The sequence below is a fragment of the Pelodiscus sinensis genome, chromosome 3 (assembly GCF_049634645.1).
Source record: "Pelodiscus sinensis isolate JC-2024 chromosome 3, ASM4963464v1, whole genome shotgun sequence".
NCBI lineage: Eukaryota > Metazoa > Chordata > Testudines > Trionychidae > Pelodiscus > Pelodiscus sinensis.
The window spans coordinates 129,504,769-129,530,088 of NC_134713.1; the positions used below are offsets into that span (position 1 = coordinate 129,504,769).

The 25,320-nt window shown below is 39.7% G+C and overlaps 1 protein-coding gene across 5 annotated transcripts in view; it reads left to right on the plus strand.

The window, feature by feature from the left end:
* The window catches only part of CHRM3 (cholinergic receptor muscarinic 3), a 461,598-nt gene that overhangs the window by 266,774 nt on the left and 169,504 nt on the right, over positions 1-25,320 (plus strand). For 4 of the 5 annotated variants that reach the window (XR_012902822.1, XM_025181843.2, XM_014570646.3 and 1 more), the window contains one exon: positions 16,110-16,214. Coding sequence is in view for 1 of the 5 variants with exons in the window: in XM_075924818.1 (XP_075780933.1) it covers positions 16,110-16,214 (105 nt within the window). In the remaining 4 variants the exon portion in view is untranslated. Of the gene's footprint in view, positions 1-16,109; positions 16,215-20,869; positions 20,974-25,320 lie in introns of those variants that run through there. The other variant, XR_012902823.1, reaches the window with a different exon arrangement.

The following is a 25,320-nucleotide window of genomic DNA, read 5'->3' on the forward strand; positions in this document are numbered from 1 at the left end:
CTGAGGAGTGCAGGGGGCTAATGAACTTGGACCTGCCCGAGTCGGGGCACATGGATCTCTTCCCCCGGCTGTGCCCACTGAAGCCGCAGCAGTCATGGAGCAATGCTGCTGTGAGAAAGGGCAGGAGTAGTCCCTTCTCTCCAAGACAACCTATAAAATGAACTTCTCATCCCCAGCCTTACCCCAAAGCAATGATTCAAATGAAGCTTGTACATTTTCATTTTCCAAGAAACAAAAATTTACTTAAGGAACCAAGCAGCGCTGGGTAAATCCTCTAGTATGATATATATTTGAATTGTTTACTTCTAGTTGGGAGCCTAGCTGCCTCTTAGGATATCCTTTCTTAATGCTTATATTCATATCATGAAATCTAGCCAGTGTTCCATTTGTTATTCTGAACTTTGTTATGATCAGTGAGTTAATGCAAATCTGGCATGGTACCCTAATACTTTAATGTGATTTAGGGCCTTTATTACTGCTATTTATTCTTTGGAAGAGTACAACATTTTTTTCAGAATTTATTTTCTATAGCTGTGATTCGAACTTTAACTGGTCTTATCATGTTTATGGATTAGTTACTTCCAATGGACAATAAATAATTTCCCTTGCATGATTCCCTCAATCATAGAAAACAAAAAAGTTTAAAGTGCACAGATTGGCACTGTTTTTTACTGTAGTTGTGGCGTAGTTTATCTCATTTGTTGGTTTTTCTGCTACCTCAGGATATCACTGGTTATACAAGGGAGTGAGTTTAGCATACTTTAATGTGTGACTGCTAAATAGCAACCCTAAATATTTGAAACATCTTTTTTTTTTTTCAGATAGCTGTTCTTGATTTATGCCATTTTAAAAACAGCAGTGAGAAGTTTTTGGAATGCTTTGTAGGAAGCTAGAGTCTTTCAAAAAATATGTTGGATCTCTAAGCCATTCAGTTTGTTAGAAGTAAAAGAGAAAACTCCAAAAGTGAATATTTTATAAGCTAAGAGTATTTAATTCAAAGCTTTCAGAATTTCAGAAACTTTTTTTCTTTGCTGCTATTTGTGTTTTAGGATTGCTTGCTAATGCCACCCAATGCTTGTGTCCTCTTCCCTGCTCCCCTCCGTAATATCCTTTAACGATCTTGATTGAGTTTTCCATTTTGTATCAAACAAGCTAATATTCGTGATGACTCACTTGATGATATTTGCATGAGAAAATTATACTGCATATCTTTGCATGCCAAATATGACCCCAACCAGTCATAATTCTAAATTGTCATAGATCACATAATTCTTTCATGAAGGGGACCATATGAATGTTATAGTCATTCTACTTACTGCATTTTTTCATTATCCTGCTTTTCTTTTTTCTAGAGAAATTCTCCTATAATGCATCATATCAGCTATGTGATGGTGCTGTTTGAGGAGACCATGGATAGATGAGCCATTTAGGGGTACTAGCAGTGTATTAGTCAATAGATAGTGATGTAAACTAACATATTCTATGGTAATTTTGCTTATTGCTCTGGATAAAGTCTGATTTCAGCTGTGAGGGGAGTTTTTGGTATTAATTTTGGTATTAATTAAGAATTAGGACTTCCATTTACTAGTATTTATAAACAAGAACAGAAAAACCAGAACATAAGGAGATAAATTGATATTGGGTCTGATTCTCTTTTGAGTCAGTAAAGAACTATTTGACTTCAACGGGGCAGAAATTGACGCCTCGGTTCATAGAGGGGTTTCCCTGTATTGTCTAGGAATGTATTTGATTTATATAAAATGAAAAAAAATGTATTGTACATGTGCTAAATTAGATGACACACAAGGAACTTTTAACTATTTTTTTAATTAATTGGATTTCTAATTGATGGTGTTCCATTAACAGAAACTGAAAAAGCATAAATATGGAATTTTATCTACCCAGTGAGTTGCTTGCAGAAGTTAAAGGAATATTTTACATCTCACTTTTTCTTAATTTGTTTTTTAATATTTGAGTAGAATGTCAGATATAAGGCCATTTCATGAAAACTTCTGTCCAGAAGAATAGTTTTTACTAATGAATATATTCCCATGGACTTCAGACATTCAATTCACTTTCTCACCCAAGTAGTTCCACTAAAGTAAGAACTATTCACATAGTTAAAGATAGTAAGAGTGAGCCATGATATTTTTTGTTTTAAGTTTACAGGATGCTTTGGTAATACATACACACAAACACACACACAAACTGCTTTTTGTGTCTAATTATAAAAATAATCCACTGTATTTTGGTATGTTTTAGAAAATATTTTTATATTTATTGTTAGGCAGAGAAATGTATCACAAATCTGAGCCAAGGTAAATTTAATAGTTAAGAACAGCAACAACAACAACAAAAAATGGAGTTGATAATTAAACTGGTGACAATGAACAATACAGTGCTAGTGGATGATGGTTTGTGTGTGTTATGTGCAGGGCTTGGCTTTGGTGAGATTTTTGATGATATATAGCAAAGTGGTTCAGTTTTTAAATTCACATTCCATTGCAATACCTTTATTTTGTTTAGCATTAGGGCCGAGTATCTGCAATTTTTCAGCTATCTGTTCCTTTCAGAGCAGAGAACTGTTTTCAAACTGCTGTTTTAATTTTTTAAAAGATATTTCTTCAACTTGCAAAACTGAAAAGATTTACTGTAATTTGTTAGGACAAAGAGGCATTATTCAAGCAACTGCTATTGTAGCTGCTATTGTGTCTCGAAAGGACAGTTTTAATGTTGACTATATACTATGCCACAGACTTTCTTCACTGGCTCAGAGACACAGTTTTGTATGTTTGCATACAAAGGCTGCCATAAAGCCACTGTCTGAGTTCATCCAGGGGACTGTTTAAGATTTACATATACAACACTGCAGTATGAACTTTCTTTTTAAATCATAAGAGAGGATTCTTGCTAGGTTAGTATGGAAGGCTGTTCCAGTTATTGCCTACAACTGACCTATTTGCAATGGAAATAAACTTCCTCATTAACCAAGAATTCCCATGTTAAAGCTTCATCACAATGTTCTTAAGGTTGTAAATAAATATCATCCCATTAACAAAACCTTAATTCCAAAGGAATTAAGGTTTTGTTTAAAAGTGTAACATTATCTCCAGAAATCTTAAAAACCCAGGAGAGGCCAATTTATGGAATATCTCTTAGCTACACCCCACTGAGCACACAGCATGCATCCATTTTCCCTCTATCATTCTAAGGAAGTTCATTTGGCCAACACTTAAGAAATCATACTACACAGAATGTATTAAACTTTCCTCACAGAATGACCCAAATCTTCCCGCTTTTTCCACAATTCAATACACTGTGCATGCACCTTCTGTGCAGTTTCAGCCCAGAATATTTGCTAAGGTGGATATTTTGTGTTGTGCGAGGAAGTATACAAGCTAGCTGGCCCAATGGAAACAATGGGAGGTTGAGGTCACGTTTACTACTCTGCATCCCACTAACTATAGCTATTACTGTATGTTTATCAGGGCTTCATTGGAACAAGTGTAGAGTTTGCAGTTTTGGGATATGAAACATGTTCTATCGCTTACTAAAACGGAAGCCTCTGAGGAATTTTCCATCTTGTGTTACCTCTTAAAGTCTTACTAGATTCAGCTCTGTTCTCCCACCTTCCAAACCCTAAAAATAAACAAACAAAAACATCTAGCAGAGTAATTAAAAAATTCAGGCAAATTTGTTAAAATATGGCCAGGTTAGAGTGAGAATCCAAAATTGGTCCCAAAAAGAGAAACAAATCTCAAACTAAACTTTAGCCTTCCTTCTGTTAACGATATATGGTCTTGACTAGGGATGGGCAAAAGAGCCTCTATGGCCCAGATCCAGCCCACCAAGTGAGTTAATCCGGCCTATGGAGGGGGTGGGGAGAAGCACATTAAATCTCCCCCGCCCTGCAAGGAGTGCGCAGCGCTTCTAAGTACCACATGCTCCTGGCAGGTTGGGAGGAGACTTTGTGTGCTTCCCCATCCCCAAGCTCTGATTAGCCTGGGGGGGGGGGGGGGGGAGCACTGCGCAGCACTTCTAAGTGCCGCACATTCTTTGCAGGGCTGGGGCAGGCTCGGAGGAGACTCTGTGCACTACCCCTGCCCCCAGGTCACTCAGCATTTGTGGGCAGTTGACTCTAAGTGTGGCAATCTCTTGTAGGGCAGAGGTAGGGAGCAAGAGACTTCCCGTGATCCCCTCCCCAGGCCTTGATTGACCTGGGGGCAGCAGGGAGGAGCACATGAAGTCTCCTCCCACCACCAGGGGCACTGGTACCTAGGGGCAAAGACTTTGCGCACTCCCTCACCCCCAGGTCAGTCAGGGTCTGTGGGTGGGGAAGCACGGAAGTGTCCTAGTCCCGCCCCTTCTGCCTGCGGCCTCACCCTTTCCGGAGCTGCCCAAGGCCTCTTCAAAAATTTCTGAAGTGGTCCCTCGCCAAAAATTATTGCCCACCCCGGGTCTAGACTATTCTTACATGAATCTAATTGTCCATTTGAAGCATTTACTCTTCAATATTTATGTTGCAAATCCTGCCCAATGACATAGCCAAGAATCTTTCATACAGTTAAGAACATAAGAACATAAGAACGGCCGTACTGGGTCAGACCAAAGGTCCATCTAGCCCAGTATCCTGTCTACCGACAGTGGCCAGCACCAAGTACCCCAGAGAGGGTTGACCGAAGACAATGATCAAGCGATTTGTCTCCTGCCATCCCTCTCCAGCCTCTGACAAACAGAGGCCAAGGACACCATTTTATCCCCTGGCTAATAGCCTTTTATGGACCTAACCTCCATGAATGTATCCAGCTTCTCTTTAAACTCTATTATAGTCCTAGCCTTCACCGCCTCCTCTGGCGAGGAGTTCCACAGATTGACAACACGCTGTGTGAAGAAGAACTTCCTTTTATTAGTTTTAAACCTGCTACCCATTAATTTCATTTGGTGTCCTCTAGCATCTGGGTGCTATATCTATATCTGGGTTATGTAGCATCTGGGTGCTATATCTTTAATATAAACCTCTATAAATTCGTGATGAATTTGGTTTTCTTTTTTGTCCCTGTTTTAATTGTTTTTAGACGACACATTTTATCTACCATTTGTTTCCCCAGATTCATGAATGGAGTTCTTTTTGTCAGTAAGTGCAATTTAACTCAAAGCTTGAGGTACTTAGCTACAAACCTATATATTTTTAAAGAGCTGAAAAGTTGAAACACTTCTGTCTACCTCTCACCTAAGTTATCTGGAAGATGGGCATACCTTTGGCATTTGGAAAACTGTCATTTTTCTGAGGTTGACATCACAAGAAAACAAATATTTTGTGAACCATTATGTTTAAGGCAACAAAACAAAACAAACACAACTGTAAATTTCAGATCCTGGGCAAGGTATTAGAAGTTCTTCTTCCTTCTCTTGTGGTGTAGAGCTGGTTTTGCAGTCACTAACATTAACTTGGATGTCCTTGTCCAGACTGATCCCTAGCCTCTCCATAATGCACTTCAGTTAAAAAAATGTGTATCAGAGAGATGATTCTCAGGCTGCAACTTTTTTTACACCAGAAGCTCAAGAGATAAAAAGGTTTTATGCCCCTCTAGTACAATAGAAAATAGAGGCTTTAGGGCTGCACTTTGTATCACGTATTTCTTTTTTGGTTTTATCAAGTCATTAGATCTATATCCATAGGGCTGCAGAAATGTTCAGTTTTCACTATCTAAAATTTTAGTTACTTTTTGGCTAGCAACAAGAGAAAATAATGAATATCCTTCTCAATATTTATTAGGGAAGATTCTAGTTTGCATCTTTGTATTTTCTACAATTAGTCAGGAACAAAAACTACTATAAAACTCCTAAATTGCCTCCTGAGTAGTTTGAAAGGCTTATGTTGAGGAGTATGCACATCCCGACCCTTGGGGTGTGCGTACCCAGGGGTGTGGACACTGCCTAGTTGGCTGGGGGGTTGTTCTCAACCTCTATCAGTCTGTAAAGATGGCCCTTTGTCCAGGGCAGTACAGCCTAGGGGCTAAAGTCAATGGCAACAGAAATCCATGGCAACAGCCCTCCATTCCAGGCAGCACAGCCTAATGGCTAGAGTCCTTGAGGGTAGCTCTTTATTCAGGGCAGGACAGCCTAATGTCTAGAATAAATGGGGGTAGCCCTCAGTTCAGGGCAGTGCTGCCTAATGGCTAGAGCCACTGAGAGCCTTGGTTCAGGGCAGCACAGAGTAACGGCCAGAATCAATAAGTGGTAGCCCTTTAATTCAGGTCAGCACAGCCTAATGGGCAGAGTCAATAAGGGGTCAACAGCCCCGGTAGGGGGACCTGGGCCCACCCTGCTCCATCAGGTCCAGACCCAGAGCCCTATGAGTGGCAGAGGGCTCTATCACTCACTCAGCAGGGAATCCTACCAAAACACATTGAGCTTACCTAAGGGGGAAATAGCAATCCAGCACTCTCCCTGGGTCACTTTCTACCAGCATTGGAGCATGTGTGTTCCATGTGGTCTCTTGATCCTCTGGGTCCCTTGCAGCCGCTTCTCCAGGGGCTCCTCTGGTGCTGGTAGCTCGAAGTGGTCTCTTGGATCTCTGACTCCCGCCATCTGGGTCTCTGGCTAGTGCGTCCCTGCAGCTCCTGCTGGAGGACCTTCTCCTCTGGTGGCCAGTCCAGATGAGCTGAACTACTCTCTTTTATACTGCTCCACCATTTTTAGATAGGAAATCCTAGTTATATGATCAATTGCTTCCCTAGAATTTAAATTGATGCTTACATGTGTGACTGCTAATAAATGGAAAGAAAAGACAACATTTAATGTATATAATTGTCTATCAAGCATACACCTGGGAGATATATATGGATTTTGAAGTCTCTGACAGGAAGAAACCCTGCTTTGTGCTATATTAACATGTGAACAAAGGCGGTATAGAAATCAGTTTCACAGTGTATAGCCAAAACAGCATCTTACCACAGCAAGTTAAGACAGAAATATTACACATGTAATAATGCCTTCCCTAATAGGAGCACTTCCATTTAAGGACCTTTATATAATTTTTGTCTCAACTAGAAGTTTATCAAAAATGTAATAGGTCATGTTTGCAGCCCTTATATATGCAAAAAATCCCTTTGGTTATAACAACACTTCTTGGGTATGTCTACGCTACAGCACTAATTCGAACTAACTTAATTTGAATTAGTTAATTCGAACTAAGCTAATTCGAACTAAGCTAATTCGAACTAGTGCATCTAGACCTAAAAACTAGTTCGAATTAGCATTTTGCTAATTCGAACTGGCATGTCCACATTGAGTGAACCCTGAACCGAGGTTAAGGATGTCCGGAAGCAGTGCCGGCAGGGCATCAGATTGGGACTTAGAGCGTGGAGCTGCTGTCTCAGGCTAGCCGAGGGCTGTGCTTAAAGGGACCCGACCCCCACCCTGGACAGAGAGTTCTCAGGGGTGCCCCGCTCGCTTGTCTAACTCGATGAGGGACAGCAAAGCAGTCCTGACTTGGAGTGCTCTGAATGCCCACACTCGGCACATCACAGCACTCGGCCATCAGCCCGGCTGCACTTGCCGCAGGCTGCCATCTGGGGGGGCGGGTCAATCGGGGGGGCTTCAGGAGAGCTTCCACCCCGAGGAGCCCACAGAGCCACCCCAGTCCTCCCCATCGGGGGCTCGTACCCCATTCCTCCCTCACCTCCTTCCACTTACCCATCCCTAGCCCCCCTTCCTGATGTACAAAATAAAGGACACATGTGTTCAAAAATAGAAACTCCCTTTATTGAACAAAACTTGGGGAGACTGGGAAAAGGAGGTGGGAGAGGGGAAGAGAGAGGGTGGGAGAGGGGAGGGCAACTAAAATGATCAGGGGTTTGGAACAGGTCTCATGAAGAGAGGCTAAAGAGACTGGGACTTCTCAGCTTAGAAAAGAGGAGACTGAGGGGGGATAGGAGCGAGGTCTATAAAAGCACGAGTGGTGTGGAGAGGGTGCATAAAGAAAAGTTCTTCATTAATTCCCATAATAGAAGGACTAGAGGACACCAAATGAAATGAATGGGTAGCAGGCTTCAAACTAGTAACAGAAAGTTGTTCTTCACAAAGCAAATAGTCAACCTGTGGAACTCCTTGCTGCAGGAGGCTGTGAAGGCTAGAACTATAACAGAGTTTAAAGAGAAGTTAGATAAATTCATGGAGGCTGGGTCCATGGAATGGTATTAGCCAGGGGATAGAAATGGTGTCCCTGGCCTCTGTTTTGGAAGGCTCGAGATGGATGGCACGAGACAAATTGCTTGGTAATTTTCTTCGGTCCATCCCCTCTGGGGTAGCTGGTGTTGGCCGCTGTCGACACACAGGCTACTGGCCTAGATGGACCTTTGGTCTAACCCAGTACGGCCGTGATAAGCTCAGGGCTCAAGGTCGGGGGTCTCACTGGACCACCTTGATTTTCATGCACACCTGCTCCTTGGTGGCCAGGCTGGCAGCTATCCTGCCCAAGACGGCCACTTTCCTGTGCCTAGTGTGGAGGTCGTGGATGAGGTCCACGATCTCCGCACTAGACCAGGCGGGCGCCTGCCTCTTGCGGCCCCGAGCAGGATCCTGGGAGCCGCCAGCCTGGTCCCGGGAAGAAGTGGAGGGCTGGGTGGCAGCGGGTGGCTGGTTCGTGCTGTGCCAGGTGCAGGGTCTGCTGGCTGGGTGCTGGCAGGCTTGCACCTGGCACGGGCACCGTAGCCAGACCGTGCCCCTTTTAGGGCTCCGGGGCCGGGAGGGGGGCAGAAGAGTTTCCCGGGTGGTGCCCAGAGTGGCCACCAGGGAACGCTGGGGAGGGCTAGCCTCCCACTAGTTCGAATTAAGTGGCTACACAGCCCTTAATTCGAACTACTTAATTCGAACTAGGCATTAGTCCTCGTAGAATGAGGTTTACCTAGTTCGAATTAAGCGATCCGCTAGTTCGAATTAAGTTCGAACTAGCGGTTTGTATGTGTAGCGCCTATCAAAGTTAATTCGAACAAACGTCTGTTAGAATAAACGTTAGAATTAACTTTGTAGTGTAGACATACCCCTTGAGAATAAGGGGAGTAAATTAGGACCTATTTCAGTCCCAGTCAAAAGGCATCCATCTAGCAAGGTAACAGCATCTTTTTTGTAATGCGTATAATGTTGGGTGCCATTGAAACTGCAGATATAGTAAACTATGAACATTTATCTTTTTATAGTAAAAGAATCATTTTTAAAAAGTGATACCCTCAAGAGATGTGTGTAAGTAATCCAATCAGTCTCTTTCTCTTATTTCTGTAAGCCTTATCTTCCCTTTCCCCCTTTTCTCCCCAGTGTTTGTTACCATTAAACCTTACACTTGGATTACATCTGTGGTCATTCTCCGTAAGTCACTGCTGGTACCAATGCATGGCTTAACAATTTAGGCGTATCTTGACATTTCTTGTGCCTAGTCCCTAAGTTTAAAAAATATCCTGTGAAGCTTTCTTCATGCAATGTTTGTTTCTCAGCTGACCTTTGTGTTTTATTACCCACTCTTAAGCCAGGTCTGCAGTATAAACTGACATTGGTAAGGGGTGTGACAAATCCACACCCATGTGTGATAAAGTTATAACAACCTACTCTCCGGTGTAAACACAGTTACACTGATGAGAGGGCTTCAGCATGGTCACTGCCTTACATGGTAGTGAATTAACACTGCAAAGCTGTAGCGGCACAATGTTTTAAGTATAGCCCTGCCCTAAGCAGTCATTTTCCTTTTGTTTTAGTCTAACCACCATTCTTTTGTATGTTAATAGAGTCAGTAACTGGTTAAAAGACAGAAACCAAAGGGTAGGAATAAATAATCCATTTTTAAGAATGGAATGAGGCAAATTGCAATGCCTTGCCCCCAAAGATCTGAACTGGGACCAGTACTATTCAACATATTCATAGATGATCTGAAAAAGGAATAAGCAGTGAGGTGACGAAATTTGTAGACAAACATAAAAATATTGAAATTATGTAAGTCACAAGCAGACGGCAAAGAGTTGCATGGGGATCTCACAAAACTGGATTACTAAGCAACAACATGGCAGATGAAATTCAATATTGATAAATGCAAAGTAATTGCAGACTGAAAAATATAATCCCAGTTATGCACACAAAATGATGGGATCTAATTTAGCTGTCACCACTCAAGAAAGCAGTCTTGGAGTCACTGTGGATAGTTTTCTGAAAACATCTGCTCAATGTGCAGCAGCAGTCAAAAGAGCTAACAGTGTTAGGAACCGTTAGGAAAGGGAAATAAGACAGTAAATATACTAATGCCACCAGATAAAGCCATGGTACATTCATGTCTTGGATACTGCATGCAGTTCTGGCTACCCCTCTCAAAAAAGAGCTGCATTAGAATTGTAAAAGATACAGAGAAGGGCAACTGAAATTATTAGGTGTATGGACCAGCTTTCGTATGTGGAGAGATTAAAAAGACTAGGACTTTTCAGCTTTTTCAGGGAGGCGGAAACAGAAATCTACAAAATCATGAATATTGTGGAAAATTAATAAGAAAATTTTATTTACTCTTTCTCAAACCACAAGAACTGGGGATCACCCCATGAAATTAATAGGCAGCAGGTTTAAAACAAAGACAAGGAAGTACTTCTTCATACAATGTACAGTCAACCTGTGAAACTCAATGTCAGATGATGTTGTGAAGACTAAAACTATAATGGGGATTCAAACTCATGCTGAAGGTATACTTAACCTCTGCCTGCTAGAAACTGGTGGTGGACAACAGCGGATGGATCACTTGCCTTTTCTGTTGGCCATTGTAAGATGACAGGATATGGCTGTAAATGGACCATTGGTCTGACCCAGCATAGCCATTTTTATGTTCTAATCGTCACTGATTAATTTTCACCATGAATCCAGCTTGGTATTCTTTTAAAGGGACAGGGCTTGATTTTGTTCTGTAGTACTCCTGGGGCTCGTCTACATTGGCCCCTTTTCCGGAAGGGGCATGTTAATTTCAAAGGTCGTAATAGGGAAATCGGCGGGGGATTTAAATATCCCCCGCGGCATTTAAATAAAAATGTCCGCCGCTTTTTTCCGGCTTTTAGAAAAGCCAGAAAAGAGCGTCTACACTGGCCCCGATCCTCCGGAAAAAAAGCCCTTTTCCGGAGGATCTTATTCTTACTTCAAAGTTGGAATAAGATCCTCCAGAAAAGGGCTTTTTTTCCGGAGGATCGGAGCCAGTGTAGACGCTCTTTTCTGGCTTTTCTAAAAGCCGGAAAAAAGCGGCGGACATTTTTATTTAAATGCCGCGGGGGATATTTAAATCCCCCGCGGATTTCCCTATTATGACCTCTGAAATTAACATGCCCCTTCCGGAAAAGGGGCCAATGTAGACGTAGCCCTGTAGTATATTTCACTCAATGTCAGGTATGAATTATTAACTTATAAAAGCTGATCTGTTATAAGATTTGTTTGTTGTGTTATCTCAAAATGTAGGGCCCAGTTTTGCTATCCTTACTCACTTTTAGTATTTCACTTTGCAGTGCTATCACAGTGGAATACCAGACAGAGTCAGACATGGCTAAATAGGTGAGATTGTGTAACCGTTACTGCTCTTTCTGCATTTGGAACATGCATTTTTTTCTTTACTATGACTCAAATGGATCCAGCCATCTGTTAATTACAGAAATCAAGATGCAAACTGGTTTGAATCAAATAAGATCCAGCCTTCTCTCAGAACTTAGAACCTATTGTTAGATTTAAAGTAATCTTTTCTCCTCGGGTTTTTTTTCAGTTTTACAGGCCTAGATTTAGTCTGAATCAACTTTTTCAAAAAGGAACTGAAGTCTGTCCAGAAGCAGGAAGTACTGGTAATCTCCTCTGAGAACCAGTTTTACAAATGAAACGGTTTATTAGTTCAGATGGGATGGAAGTTTTAGGTGATTATATGAATCAACCTTATGAATTTTCCAGGTTTATTTATCACTAGCTAATTGATATAGTTATTTAATTTCTAATGGAGTTTATATAATGGCAAACACACCGCAACAGGGTGTTTCTGATCTATGTATAAGTTACAGTAATGCTATTTAGTTCATTATAAATTAGAGATACTCAAGCCAACAACCTGGATTAAAACATACTTGACCTTTGGAACCAAAGTTGGATACTAAGGCCTCATTGCCGCTTTCAGTGAAGTCAAGGCAAAACTTTCAGTTATTTCAGTGGAACTGGAGCAGGGCCTAATTCAAGATCCAGATCCCAATTTTATAGTTCTTTCTGAAAGACTGACCAGGAGAGGTCACAGCAGAGAGGTGGGTGGCAGAAGGTGACATGATTGGAACACAAGGCGGTATGCAGAGTGGAACAGCAGCTGGCAGGTAGCCATCCAGCACAAGTGCTCAGATGGTGGAGATGCCTTTTTCCTTGAGTGGGAGGTGAACTCACACCGATGAAAGGATGCGAGACCGAATCCCCAATATATGCAGTGAGGCTAATCCACCTTTATCTAGCACAACTGAAAGTGAGTTTGAACAGGAAGACACTACCATGGAGTACCCTAGAATAGAGACCAGATTCTAGACTCCATCAGCTGGACCCAGTGAGAGCTCTTTTTTCAGCTCTAAACCCCATTGTAGAAGCAATTTAATTAATTGACTGGTGATCGTTTACAAAGCTATTCTGATAACAAATGTATTAATGACTAATTACTTAATAAAATATTGTTCTTCAATATTTAAATGATCACAAGAATTAAAGTGGGTTAATCTCTTCACTCGCTAAAAACAGGTAATTCTTAATTAAGCACTTTTGTAACAATGTCTAAGGTACATCCAAGAAATGTGATTTGTGTAGTGATGCAAAATATTTTCTCTATTATACTGACAAAGTAAATACTTAATAGCATGACCATCAAGTCATGTAAATACCCCTTTGCATGACTTGTCCTGTAAAAGGTCAGGTCTGGCGAAGAATTAATATAGCAAATGATGAATTCCCACTATAGTCTCTTGTTTGTCACTATGTGTAATGTTTGTTTAATATCTTCAGTGTTTTCTGTTTCCAGGAAGTATAAAAATATATACTTTGGCACATCTTAATAAGGTTATAATTGCAATAGCAGGGTTAATTGGCATAATGAAGATGTTATGCCAAGAGCTGTGTGCATAATTGATTTTTCAGTTTACTGGCAAGTCTGGGGGAAAAAACCCCAATTAGGTTGACCCCAAAATAGTTTTTCACTTTCAGTTAATCATAACTTTTTGTTTGTATTTCAAGTGTTTTAATTTTGTGTAACTGAAGTTGAATTTTGAAATAAGCCATAAGTATGTGGACCAGGCACTACAGAGTGGAATTGAATGCCACATCAAAAGAGTGGGCGTTGCACTGGCAGGTGTGAGATCCTAAACCATATTTTACTTATTTTCTTCTGTCAGCTTAGCTGCAGCATTTGTGTGCAGTTCACTCAGATCTCATAAACAGAGATGGATGCTGTGTCTGAATGTTAGACCATCAAAGAATAAACATCTAGCCGCTTCAGGAAGGGGAGCACCTGATTCAGTAGGTGTCACATTTCCATAGGAGTGTTGACTTAATGCTGAAGTTGTGTTGAAAAAGGTGCCTAATGAAAGTGCTCTCCTGAAAGGAGATGTAACACTGAGGTCCAGACTACAAGTTATCAATGACTCCACAGCATTCGCTGCAAGACAGGAAAAATTGCTTCCTGTTTAAATTCCATGTTCATGTAATTCTATCCTCTTTTCTTAAAATCACCCCTTCTCTTTTAAGTGGATAAGAGGGTTCAGCTTCACTACAATCCCTAATATATTACACTGTGTTGCTGTAGATGGTTAAACAGGAGCTGCATTCCCTCCCAAAGAATGCTGGGCTTGACTGGTAGGTAAAGAGAATCCTGTGATTAGCTGTATCTTAGTTTAAAATATGTATGATGGAAGGTTACTGCTATGTATAGTAAATGTGGGCAGGGCTGGCCTTACCATGAGGCAAACTGATGCAGCTGCCTCAGGTGCCAGACTGTGGGGAGGGGATGGTGGGTGCCACTAGGACCCAGAGTGTAGAAAATTGTGTCTGCTGCTGGTGCATATATATTCTCTCTGCTCTAGATGCACAGAGATAGTGGAGTGCTGTGCTGGAGGAAGGAGGGCACAAAGAACAGGAAGAAGGCAGAATTTAGACCTTTCAAAGTTTTCGCCCAAGCGAGGGGATATAGAGGTGTCATTTGAGCTCCCCGCCTCAGTGCTAAAATGTTGTGGGCTGCCCCTGAATGTGGGACACTATTAGCATCTTCCTCCATCAAGGAAGAGCAGAGTGTCATCTCAGTCACTGTGCACTTGTAATCTGAATTACTGTGCTATCATTCTTCAATAACTTTTCCACAAAGGCTGAATGTCCAATAAACCAATGTTCTCTTTCAGTTGTCTGACTTTTCTCACCTTGCAACAATAAGAACCAAGTTCTGTTGCTGTGCAGAGGGATGGGGGAAGAGGCACTGAGCCAGTTCACAGAGCATCTGATTGGAATCTTATTTTGGTGGAAAATTTACAGATGGGGTTATTGAAATCTTAGTCTGCAATGTTGTGTGATAAATGGGATAATGATGACACATGATTTCAATTTGTATTAATTACACATTATTTAATGGAAGGCGGTAGCCAGTGGATATTCTAGCCACTGTACTGCTCATATGAGAGATTCTTATCTTTCTCAGTTGTGATTTCTATATTATATTTGAGCATTTTTAAACACTGTTGCTTCATTTTTGTAAAAAGATATGAAACTAGATACTAAAATATAATGTATGGAGTTAATTGCTTTCTTTCATTTGAGAACAGAAACTTCATAATAAACCCCTGCTTTTTTAAGAAGCAAGTCCCAAAGGGAGTGGAGTGTGGTTTAAAGAAAGAGTCCAAAGTTGGGGACTAAATTCTATCCTTTGAGTCGGGGCAGGATTCCGGGCATGCCACATCAGCTTTCTGTGCTTCTGTAGGAAGATGGTCTTGTTGAGTTTAGATTGTCTTGGGCAGGTAAATTAATCCTTCCTGCCTCAATTCTCCAATGGTTAAATGGGGATAATATTTCTCTGTTTTCAGAATAAATACATTAATGTTTATAAGGTACACAAAGTAGTCTAGTGGTTGTAAACTAGATCGTTTCACCCTCTATAAAATGGGTATACTTTTTTATGTGTCTCATAAGGCCATTGTAAGGATTAGTTAGCAAATGTTACTAGTTCAAGTCAAACTCAGAGACTTGATTCTGATCAAATTCATACCAGGAGTAATCAATGTGCCAAATCGTCAGCTTGGCCTACTATGCACTGGTGCAGGTTAAACCAATCTGATGGCTCACTCTATACCTATGCCAGCAGGCAGTGACTTGTTAAAGCGACCAGACACTTTGGAACATATTTCTCTGGGGCATATCCCATGGCTCTGCCATAGGGAGCTGGGGACTGTTGAGTGTGCTGGTAGCTCTTTGTGAGCCAAGGAACTTGCTATGCTGAGATTGGGTAAACCAGCTGTAGAACAACATTGTGTTGGTGAAGTAGCTCAAAGCTATCTTCACACACTAGAGCAAGAGTGACCAAATTGTGACTTGCAAGCTACATTCAGTTCTTTTACCATTAAAGTGTGGTTTGCAGAGTCCTCTCATCCTCTACCTAGAAGAGTGGGGGTGGGGAACTTCAGACCTCTGCCTTGCAGCATGAAGGTAGAGTAGAAACTTCTACCTAGTGGGCAGGGGGCTTCAGCTTTGCCAGGAACACCTGCTGGGGCACAGGGCTTTAGCAGTAGCAGGACTGATGCTCCAAGTCCTGGCAGCTATCTCCTGAGCCCCACAAGATGTGGCCTGGCTCTTCAACTTCTAAAGCTTGTCATACGTGGCTCAGCGTGTCAGTAACCTTGGACACTCCTGCACTAGAGAATCTTGCTCCATGGATGCCTTCGGGTATAAAACTGTTGAAAACGATATTTCAATCAGGTGTACAAACTGCTATTTAAGTGGTAAATAGTAGCAGCTTTAGTGTCACAGCCTAAACTTCACCTATGGAGTTGTTTTCTGCATCTGGTGTGTATTTTATTAATTTCTCCTCCCTGTTTCTGTTTTGTTTTCAGCCCACATGCTGACACAGTGAGGGTTTTGTTTCCATCAGAAGAGTCCAGAATTGCACAGTGCGTGATCCAACCACATACTTTGAGGTTCCTAGCTGGACCATATAGGTAAAAACTCAAGCTATGTGTCTTCATTTTATTTGATTTTCAGTAAACAAATGATTATCCAGAAAATCGATTGTTCTGAGAAAGAAGGCTATTTAAAATCCATGGAAACATTTGATCCTTCACCCTAACTTTGAGCCAGGCTTCCTTAGAGCATAGGTCTATGGCTGTCACCTTGAATACATACTTGTGTGTCCTCTTGACCTCCTTTCAGATCTTCTCTGAGACGTGCAATGCATGATGGTGATGTTAAGTGGGAAAAGCTTATTGCAGCAATTTCCTCTGCTGTATTCTACAAATTCATTTTGAGCTTTGGTGTAAGGCTTGCTAAAGCACTGTACAGGGCTAATTTATAATGCCTTCCTCCAACTTCTATCAGTTTGGAGAGTTTTGCCACATGCTTTGCCTACAGGACAACCTCATAGCATAGCAGATTTGACTATTCAGGTCAGAAGTAGAGGACGGTTGAAAATTCAGCAGTTTCAGGCCTTGATACTGAAATAAACTGGATGCAAGGATTTTTTTTCATTCAGTCACCCTTCCAAGTCAGGAGCCATAATCTGGTGAGTCAACTCCTAACGTAATGAATACAGGTGGCCAGAGAACTCGACTATCCTGAATAAAGCAGAACAGTATGTCTTAGCATATTTTGTTTGCTTTTTCCCCATGATGTATTTTTCTTTCTGCATCAGTAGCAGGAACATTGAATGATCTATTTAGGTGACCCTGAATTGCAGGGTTCATATCTATGGGTACGTCTAGACTACAGGCTTTTGTCAACAGAATTTTTCTGTCGACAAAGAGTGTCTAGACTACATCCAGTTCTGTTGATAAAGGAAGCCGTTTCGTCGACATGAGAGTGTGGACACAAAGGACAGTGTAGATGCAATAACGCCTTCTGTCGACAGAACTCTTTCAACAAAAGGCGTTATTCCTCGTAGAATGAGGTTTACAGACGTTGAGAAAACTGCTGAGTTCTGTCAACGTTATGTTGACAGAACTCAGCAGCAGTGCAGACGCAGGTATAGTTTTGTCGACAAAACCCGGTAGTCTAGACACACCCTGTATTTCTGGCATTCTTTGTGTTATTGGCCATTACTTTCTGTAAAAATATAGCAGTGTCATTAAAGCCTTTGTGTGGGCACACATGCCTTTCTTTACATGTAAAAAGGCTCCTCCCTTTTGCTTTGAGAACTGTGGCTCTGATGATATGCTGTGTATATTTTGTGAAATGTGTAAGATTCTAGCCATTAGAATTCTAGCTATTCCGTTTGGAGAAAGCACTGGACCAAGCTGTAGTAGGAAAGCATGCTGATGGCACATCAGCTAAACCTTGTGGTTTCAGCACTAGCAATAAGCTGTTGAAATGAATCCTAAAGTTAGTCTTATCCATTGCTTCCACATCCTGAAATTTAGGGCATGGTGTCTTGCATATTCTATATAATGCCATGGCTGGCATCCCTAAATTACAATTGTTTTAGGCTGCTAGATGCTTAAATTATATCCATCTAGTCACCAGTACTAGTGAGGTTTTTTTATGTATCAAGTTTCAAAGGCAGCGGCAACTGTATTGTGTGTGTTTACATAAAGCGTGTATCTATATGTGTGAGAGGTGTGTGTGTATTTCTTTATTTTTCTTTCATCTATTCACTGATCGATATTAGTTGTTCTGTGTAGATACTCTTTTTAAACCTACCCCCAAAAACATGTTTTTCTTTTAATGGCTAGACCATAAGCTTATGAGTGAGGAAAGCTCAAATTGTCTCTTGATATCTACAAGCCTCTTATTGACCTTAATAGTATCTGGACGGGATAGTGATCTCAGAAGAAGGTGGGCATGCAAGGAATTCAGAAAAGAGCATGTCTCCCTTTCCTCTGGATTTCAGTAAGATCACTTTCACCCATTTTTGTGGTTAAAAAAATATCTGATGCCTGGGTTCAGAGAACTGTGACTGAAACTATGAACATTTTCAGTGTAATGAGAATGTTACAGATGCAAACTACAGCTGAATGTATATAACATATTTCCGTCAGTTGCATGTAACTCACATGTCTCTCTCTCCTGTCCCTATGAAGATAGTAGAAAAACCCAAATCAAAGCAAAATTTAAAGGACTAAGGCACCAAACCATGTGGTCCAGTTAGTAGAAATTAAGACTGTCAAGTGATTAAAAACTTAATTGTGATTTATTGTTCCATTAACTGCACTCAAACAATAATAGAATACCATTTATATAAATATTGTGGATATTTTACACATTTTCAAATATAATAATTTCAATTACAACATAGAATACAAAGCATACAGTGCTCACTTTGTTTTTTATTATAAATAATTACACTGTAAAAAAAAATGGTATTTTTAAGTTCACTTAACACAAGTATTGTTATGAAATCTCTTTATCGTGACAGTCAAACTTACAAATATAGAATTATGTTCAAAATAACTGTATTGAAAATAAGTTAATATAAAACTTTAGAGCTTGCAAGTTCACTCACTCTACTTCTTGTTCAGCCAATTACTCAGACAAACAAGTTTGCTTACATTTGCTAGAGATAGTGCTACTCTCTTCTTGCTTACATTGTCACCTGAAAATGAGCACAGGCATTCGCTTGGCAGTATTGCAAGATATTTATGTGCCAGATTCACTAAAGATTCATATATTCCTTCATGCTTCGAGTCGTCATTCCAGAGGACATGCATCCATGCTGATGACAAGTTTTGCTCAATAATGATCCAAAACAGTGAAGGCCAACACATATTAATGTTCATCATCTGAGTCAGATGCCACCAGCAGAAATTTTGATTTTTCTGTATTGGTGGTTTGGATTCTATTGTTTCTGCCCCAGAGTGTTGCTCTTTTAAGACTTCTGAAAGCATGTTCCACCTCCTATCCCTCTCAGATTTTGGAAGACTTCAGAGTCTTAAATCTTGGATCAAGTGCTGGAGCTTCCTCATGTTTTCTCATGTCTGCAGTGAAAGTGTTCTTGCAATGAACAACCTGTGCTGGGTCATCATCCAAGTCCGTTGTAACATGAAATATAAATATATAATGTGCGTAAAACAGAGCAGGGGATATACAATTCTCCCCCAAGCAGTTCAGAAACACATTTAATTACCACTTTTTTTTTAATGAGCATCTTCAGCAGCATGGAAGCAAGTCCTCTGTAATGGTGGTCAAAATATGAAGGGACATATAATCTTTAGTGCATCTGGCACATAAATAGCTTGTAATGTCAGCTACAAAAGTGTCATGTGAATACCTGTTCTCACTTTCAAGTGTCATTATAAATAAGAAGCAGGCAGTATTATCTCCCATAAATGTAAAATAACTTTAGTTCTTTTAGCAATTGGTTGAATAACAAGTAGGATGGAGTGGACATGTAGGTGCTAAAGTTTTACTTTGTTTTTTTTTTAGTTAAGAAAAGTAACAAAAAATCCACATTTGTAAGCAGTGCTGACACAATAAAGAGATAACACTAAAGTACAGTACACAAAATAACATTTTAGTTCAACATTTTTTCAGTACAAATATTTGTAATAAACGTCATATAACATGAGCATCATACAATTTGAATACTCTGTTTTAACTGTAATCAATATATGCAGAAAAATATCCAAAATATGTAATAAATTTCAAGTGATATTCTATTATTTAAGAATATGATTAAGCTGTGTTTAATTGATTATTTTTGTAATCACAGTGAATTTGTTTGAGATAATGGCATGACTTGACTGTGATTATTTGACAGTCCTCGTAAAAGTCAGCAAGTCTTTCAGAAATCCAGAAACGTGTAGTAATATGTAAGAATGTAAATTAGATAAAAGGTGCAGATATTAGTACGAAATAAAGGAAAATCTAGTGGGGTTTTTTAGATTTTTTTCTTTCTAATTTATTGTTTTTAATGGATTACATGTATAAGGAAATAATAAAAGAATTTTTGTACTCCTTACAAAATTATAGTACATCAAACAGAATGGCATCTCATCAGCACTCATTATATTTAGTTAAAAGCAAGATAAATAGACTCATTTTGACAAACACAGTTATATCTATTATGCCATTTGGTGTATCTGAATGTCAATTTCTCTCTTCAACTTTAGATGTAATAATTATTTAGACATTTTCATTCTTGTTTATCACACATACTGGCTATATTTTAATAGCTTTGGATGTATCTTTTACGGTTTATTGTACATAATGTATATTATAAACAAGTAAAAGGAAGAATAACAAAAGTGTTGTAACTATTATGATTCCTTGAGATATGGAGAGGATGCACAGAGAAAGACTAGAGCTAAGATGAGTCCTTAGAAAGTTAGTAATATGTTCATGTGATTTTTTAAAAATATTTTAATACTTTTAATATTTATTTTTAATCCCAACTTTATTCCATATAAGTGTAAGAAATCTTTTCCTTTTTTCTTTTTCCAATACATTTAAAATGCATCTATCCAGAATTATAAAAGCCAGCAGCAACTTAATTTTTATGTCTTCTCCTAATGATTTCATTCATTATCAACGAATACATTTTACAGAGTTTTAATAATAGGTTAGGTCAAATGAGTTTACAGTATGAAAGAAGAATTATCCAATGTATATTATAATGTAATTTATATATATGACTTTTATGAGTTTATACTGTTATTTGTTGCAGTGAGAGTAGCTGTTTGTTGGACCAAATCCTACAGGAGTTGATTGCTTTTTTTGTTTAGTCCTTACTTGCACAAAACTCCCATATGGCTTCCTTTGATTAGGAACATCAGAACTGGAACCATTATGTTTGCCTGTCTTGAATATAAGGTTTGTGACCCTATGGAATGTTTTGGAAACCTACTGTGCTTGACAAAGGTGATACTTGACTTGAACTTAATTTCTTTTGGGTATATGTCTGCTTTTGATTATTTAATTTGATTCATGCAGAAGCTATCATTGGTGCGAGGTGTTCAGAGAGCTGGGATATGATTTTATAAAAAACTAATTAAGATGATGGGTTACGTTTGGGGGTAAAATATCACAAAATAGTAACTGATTATTATGGCACATCTTGAGACATACATCTTGAGACATACATCTTGAGACATACATCTTTTTCCGCAGTATCTATACCTTTGTATTCTAAAGAAATTTGTGGATAACATCATCTGCCCAAGTTGATGAAAATCTTGATATATTTGAATTTAAGTAAGCATAACAAATCACCTTCAACTGGAATTTTCCCAGTGATATCTTAACATCCTTACTCTTATTTAAAGTATCATGGAATCTTAAATGGTTGGAACTAGGATCTAAGTAGTCCATTAAATCAGAAAAACTATTGTTTTAGCTGTTCTGTTCAGTTGCATGGGTTCTGTATTTAGAAGGGAGAGTAGTACCACCTTTTTTAAATGACAATTTCAACTTCCTGTAGTTCTTTTGGAAGTTTTAAATTCATGTACTAATTCTGCTTAACCTATGAGGACTTCACAGGAGAATTTGATATTTGAAATACAGTTTGCAGGACCAGCATAGTTTCCATAGCCACTTCAAAGAAAGTACCTTAGAAATAAAATAGGTTTCCTTTGGGGATTACAATACCATTTTCCTTTATAATTTAAATTATCTTATGTTAAATAAAGTAATCGAGAGAGCCCGCTTCACTGCAGGAAATACTTTATTTAAGTTCTAACTGTTATCTATTAAATCATTTAGCTTTCATCTTGCATAGAATTCAGAAATATGGTTATTGCATTAAAGCCCCTTTAAAAAAAACCCATGTCCCTATTTAGTATTCTGGCTCTTCTTTTTCCAGTGCATTGTTACAACTCAAATTTGCATTCTCCATTTCTTATTGTCTTATTCATACTATTGGGACTGAACTTTTAACCATCCCAATACATAACCTCAAGAGGATGCAAGAATGAGTGAGTAGTTGTTGTTAAGAATTCTGGATTCTCTCATTCCAGCTGTTCCAAAATTCATAGATTTCTCCTTTCAGGGTAAAGTAATACTTGTAAATTAATATCTCATCCAGGAATCACAATCAAAATCTGGAGTAAGCATTGCTGTCCCCATTTCATAGAAAGGGAAAAAGAAACGTAGGGTATGTCTGCACAATAGCTGAGAGGCATAAATCCCAGGACAGACATGTGTAACAGTGTGGCATGGCATCATGAGGAAAGGCTCAGGCTACCTTACTGAGTTGGCCTGGATTGTACTCAGGTAGGTAACACATGTTGCCCATGATGCCACAGCCATACTGCTGTTTGTCGCACACTAGATCCATCTCCATTGGGAATCACACCTCTTACTTCCTTTGTAAACGTAACCTAAGTAAAGTTACCTGCTGATGTTCATTGGATGAAAAATAGAAGTGATTTCCAGCTTCCTCTTTTAATCACTACACATCTCTCTCTCTCCCTTAAGGATTCATTATTTTTTAAACTGGACCTGAATTGCCTGCAAAAAAAAAAGCAGAATGAAATGGTGAATTTTACTTTGCTTTCCAATGCAGAGGCTTGAAAGAGTAGTAAGACCCTCGGAAGATAATGTTAATACACTTCTGGAAGAGGATACTGGATTTTGTAGTGAGAGAATTTTGGCACTCCACGGTAAGATGGAAGAAATTTTTAAAGTCTCCACCCCACCTATTTTTCTCACATTACAAGAGGCTGCGACAGAATGAACCAAAATAGGTTACATTCTTCACAGCATGGAAGGTAATTAATTTATAATACTAAGTCTTATGCAATATTCACAGCCTTGCAATATGGCTATGTTTGGAGATAATGTAAACATGTGAGAAGATCGCAGAAACAGCTTGTATAATACAAGCTGGACAATCCCATGTCCAGCACCTATTCCCAATTCAGAGTCAGATGAATCAGCCACTAGCTCCAAATTAATCCCCTTTCATGTTTTATAACAGCTGTTGGATTAGTCTGAGGGATACTATTAGGTTTGTTTGAATGTATAATTAGTTAATCCATTTCCTTTTAGGGACAAACTTCTACAACACAATATTCAGCACAAGCTTAATCTATTGTAGCCACACTTTCCTCTGACTCTGCTATATAATTTCATTATAAATGTTAGTGTTAAGACCAATACTAGTGTTAGTACCAACAAGCAATGGTATCACAGTTTGTCAGCCTTATGTAAATTAAATTACTTTGGTTTTTAGGCCTCTATACTGAAATACATTCACTATTTGGCATGCACACAATGTCTTATTTCATGTGGCCATTAAGAGGTTCAGCTGACACTGAACACATTGATACATGTTTGCACATCTAAAGAACATCTCTTACTATGAAAAGAATACAACACCTTTTTGAAATCCCCATGTGTTGGTTATTATTATCGATAGAGATTAGCCATTGTGTTGACTGAAAATTACTTATGTTTAGAAGTTCCCCTGTAATTTTGGAGAATTGGGTTGTCCTAAAAATTATCCACTTGATGCTGAAGGGAAAGGAGAGCATTTTTGCATAACCAGACACCCAGGTGGGAAGGGGAGAACAAATCGAAGCGATAAGGGGACTGGAGTGATGGAGTGGAAGTGAAGGGTCAGAAAGAAAGGTAGATGTAGGAAAAGAGGGAGTCAAGAGAATTGAAAACTTGGGACCAAAAAGAGAGAGGGAAATTCTGAGTAGGAGTCAATGTGATAAGGCACTAGAAGGAGACCAGAAATAGTGGGAAAAGGGTGGAAGGAAAATAGTCTCTAGAGAAGGAAAGGAGAGAAGGACAAGTCAGACCTCCAGGATGATAAGAGGAAACTTAAGAAGGGAAAATAGAGGCATGATGATTCCTTCTGAAACAGACCTGCCCCTTGCTCCCACTTCAGAACATCATTTAGCCCTGCCAGAAACCCCTAGAATGGGTAGATGGGCAGTTCATCATGCTTATTTTCCTAAAGGAGAATAAGAGAAGGAGCTAAGATTTCTTGATGGACTGGTCTGGTTTTGTATTGGAGGATCTTAGTGGTCTTCATAGATATGGAAGTGAATCACAACTTTTCCTTTCTGGGGAAGGAGGTGGACTAGTAAATCTGGACTTGTGCTCAGGCCAAGAGATAACATTACTCTTATGCTATTTCTACAGTTGAGGTGTGATTCCCAGCTTGCACAGAATACCCACAATCATGCTGCTCAAGCTGTCAAGCTAAAAATAGCAGTGTAGTCTTGGGTATATACTTGGGCAGCTAGACTGTCTACATTGGCTACAGTATAAGAAGGGTAGCCGTGTTAGTCTGGATCTGCAAAAGCGACAAGGAGTCCTGTAGCACCTTATAGACTAAGGGTGTGTCTAGACTACATGCCTCCTTCGACGGAGGCATGTAGATTAGCCAGATCGGAAGAGGGAAATGAAGCCGCGATTAAAATAATCGCGGCTTCATTTAAATTTAAATGGCTGCCCCGATCTGCCGATCAGCTGTTTGTCGGCAGATCGGGGGAGTCTGGACGCGATGCCCCGACAAAGAAGCCTTTCTTCATCGACACAGGTAAACCTGGTTTCACGAGGCTTACCTGTGTCGATGAAGAAAGGCTTCTTTGTCGGGGCATCGCGTCCAGACTCCCCCGATCTGCCGACAAACAGCTGATCGGCAGATCGGGGCAGCCATTTAAATTTAAATGAAGCCGCGATTATTTTAATCGCGGCTTCATTTCCCTCTTCCGATCTGGCTAATCTACATGCCTCCGTCGAAGGAGGCATGTAGTCTAGACACACCCTAACAGATGTATAGGAGCATAAGCTTTTGTGGGTAAAGACCCACGTTGTCAGATGCATGTGTATTGGCTACAGTGATATTTTTAGTGCTCTAGCTCTACCACAGCTAGTATGTGTCTGTCTACCCAAACTAGGAAGCACACACGCAGCTGCAGTGTAGACATACCCCTAGACATTCTTAGAGGGACACATAAATGTGATGGTGACTTGAACTACTCAACAGTTAATTTGTTTCCTTCTTTCTATATGTTTAAGCTTTCCAAATGCTATGACAGATAAAAAAGAGTGGTTATCAATGGTGTACTACCAAACTGGGAGGAGAAAGGTGTGTTATGGTTTCAGTATTATTTTATATTTTCATTAATGACATGGCTAATCGAGGGGAGAGTTTGCATATAA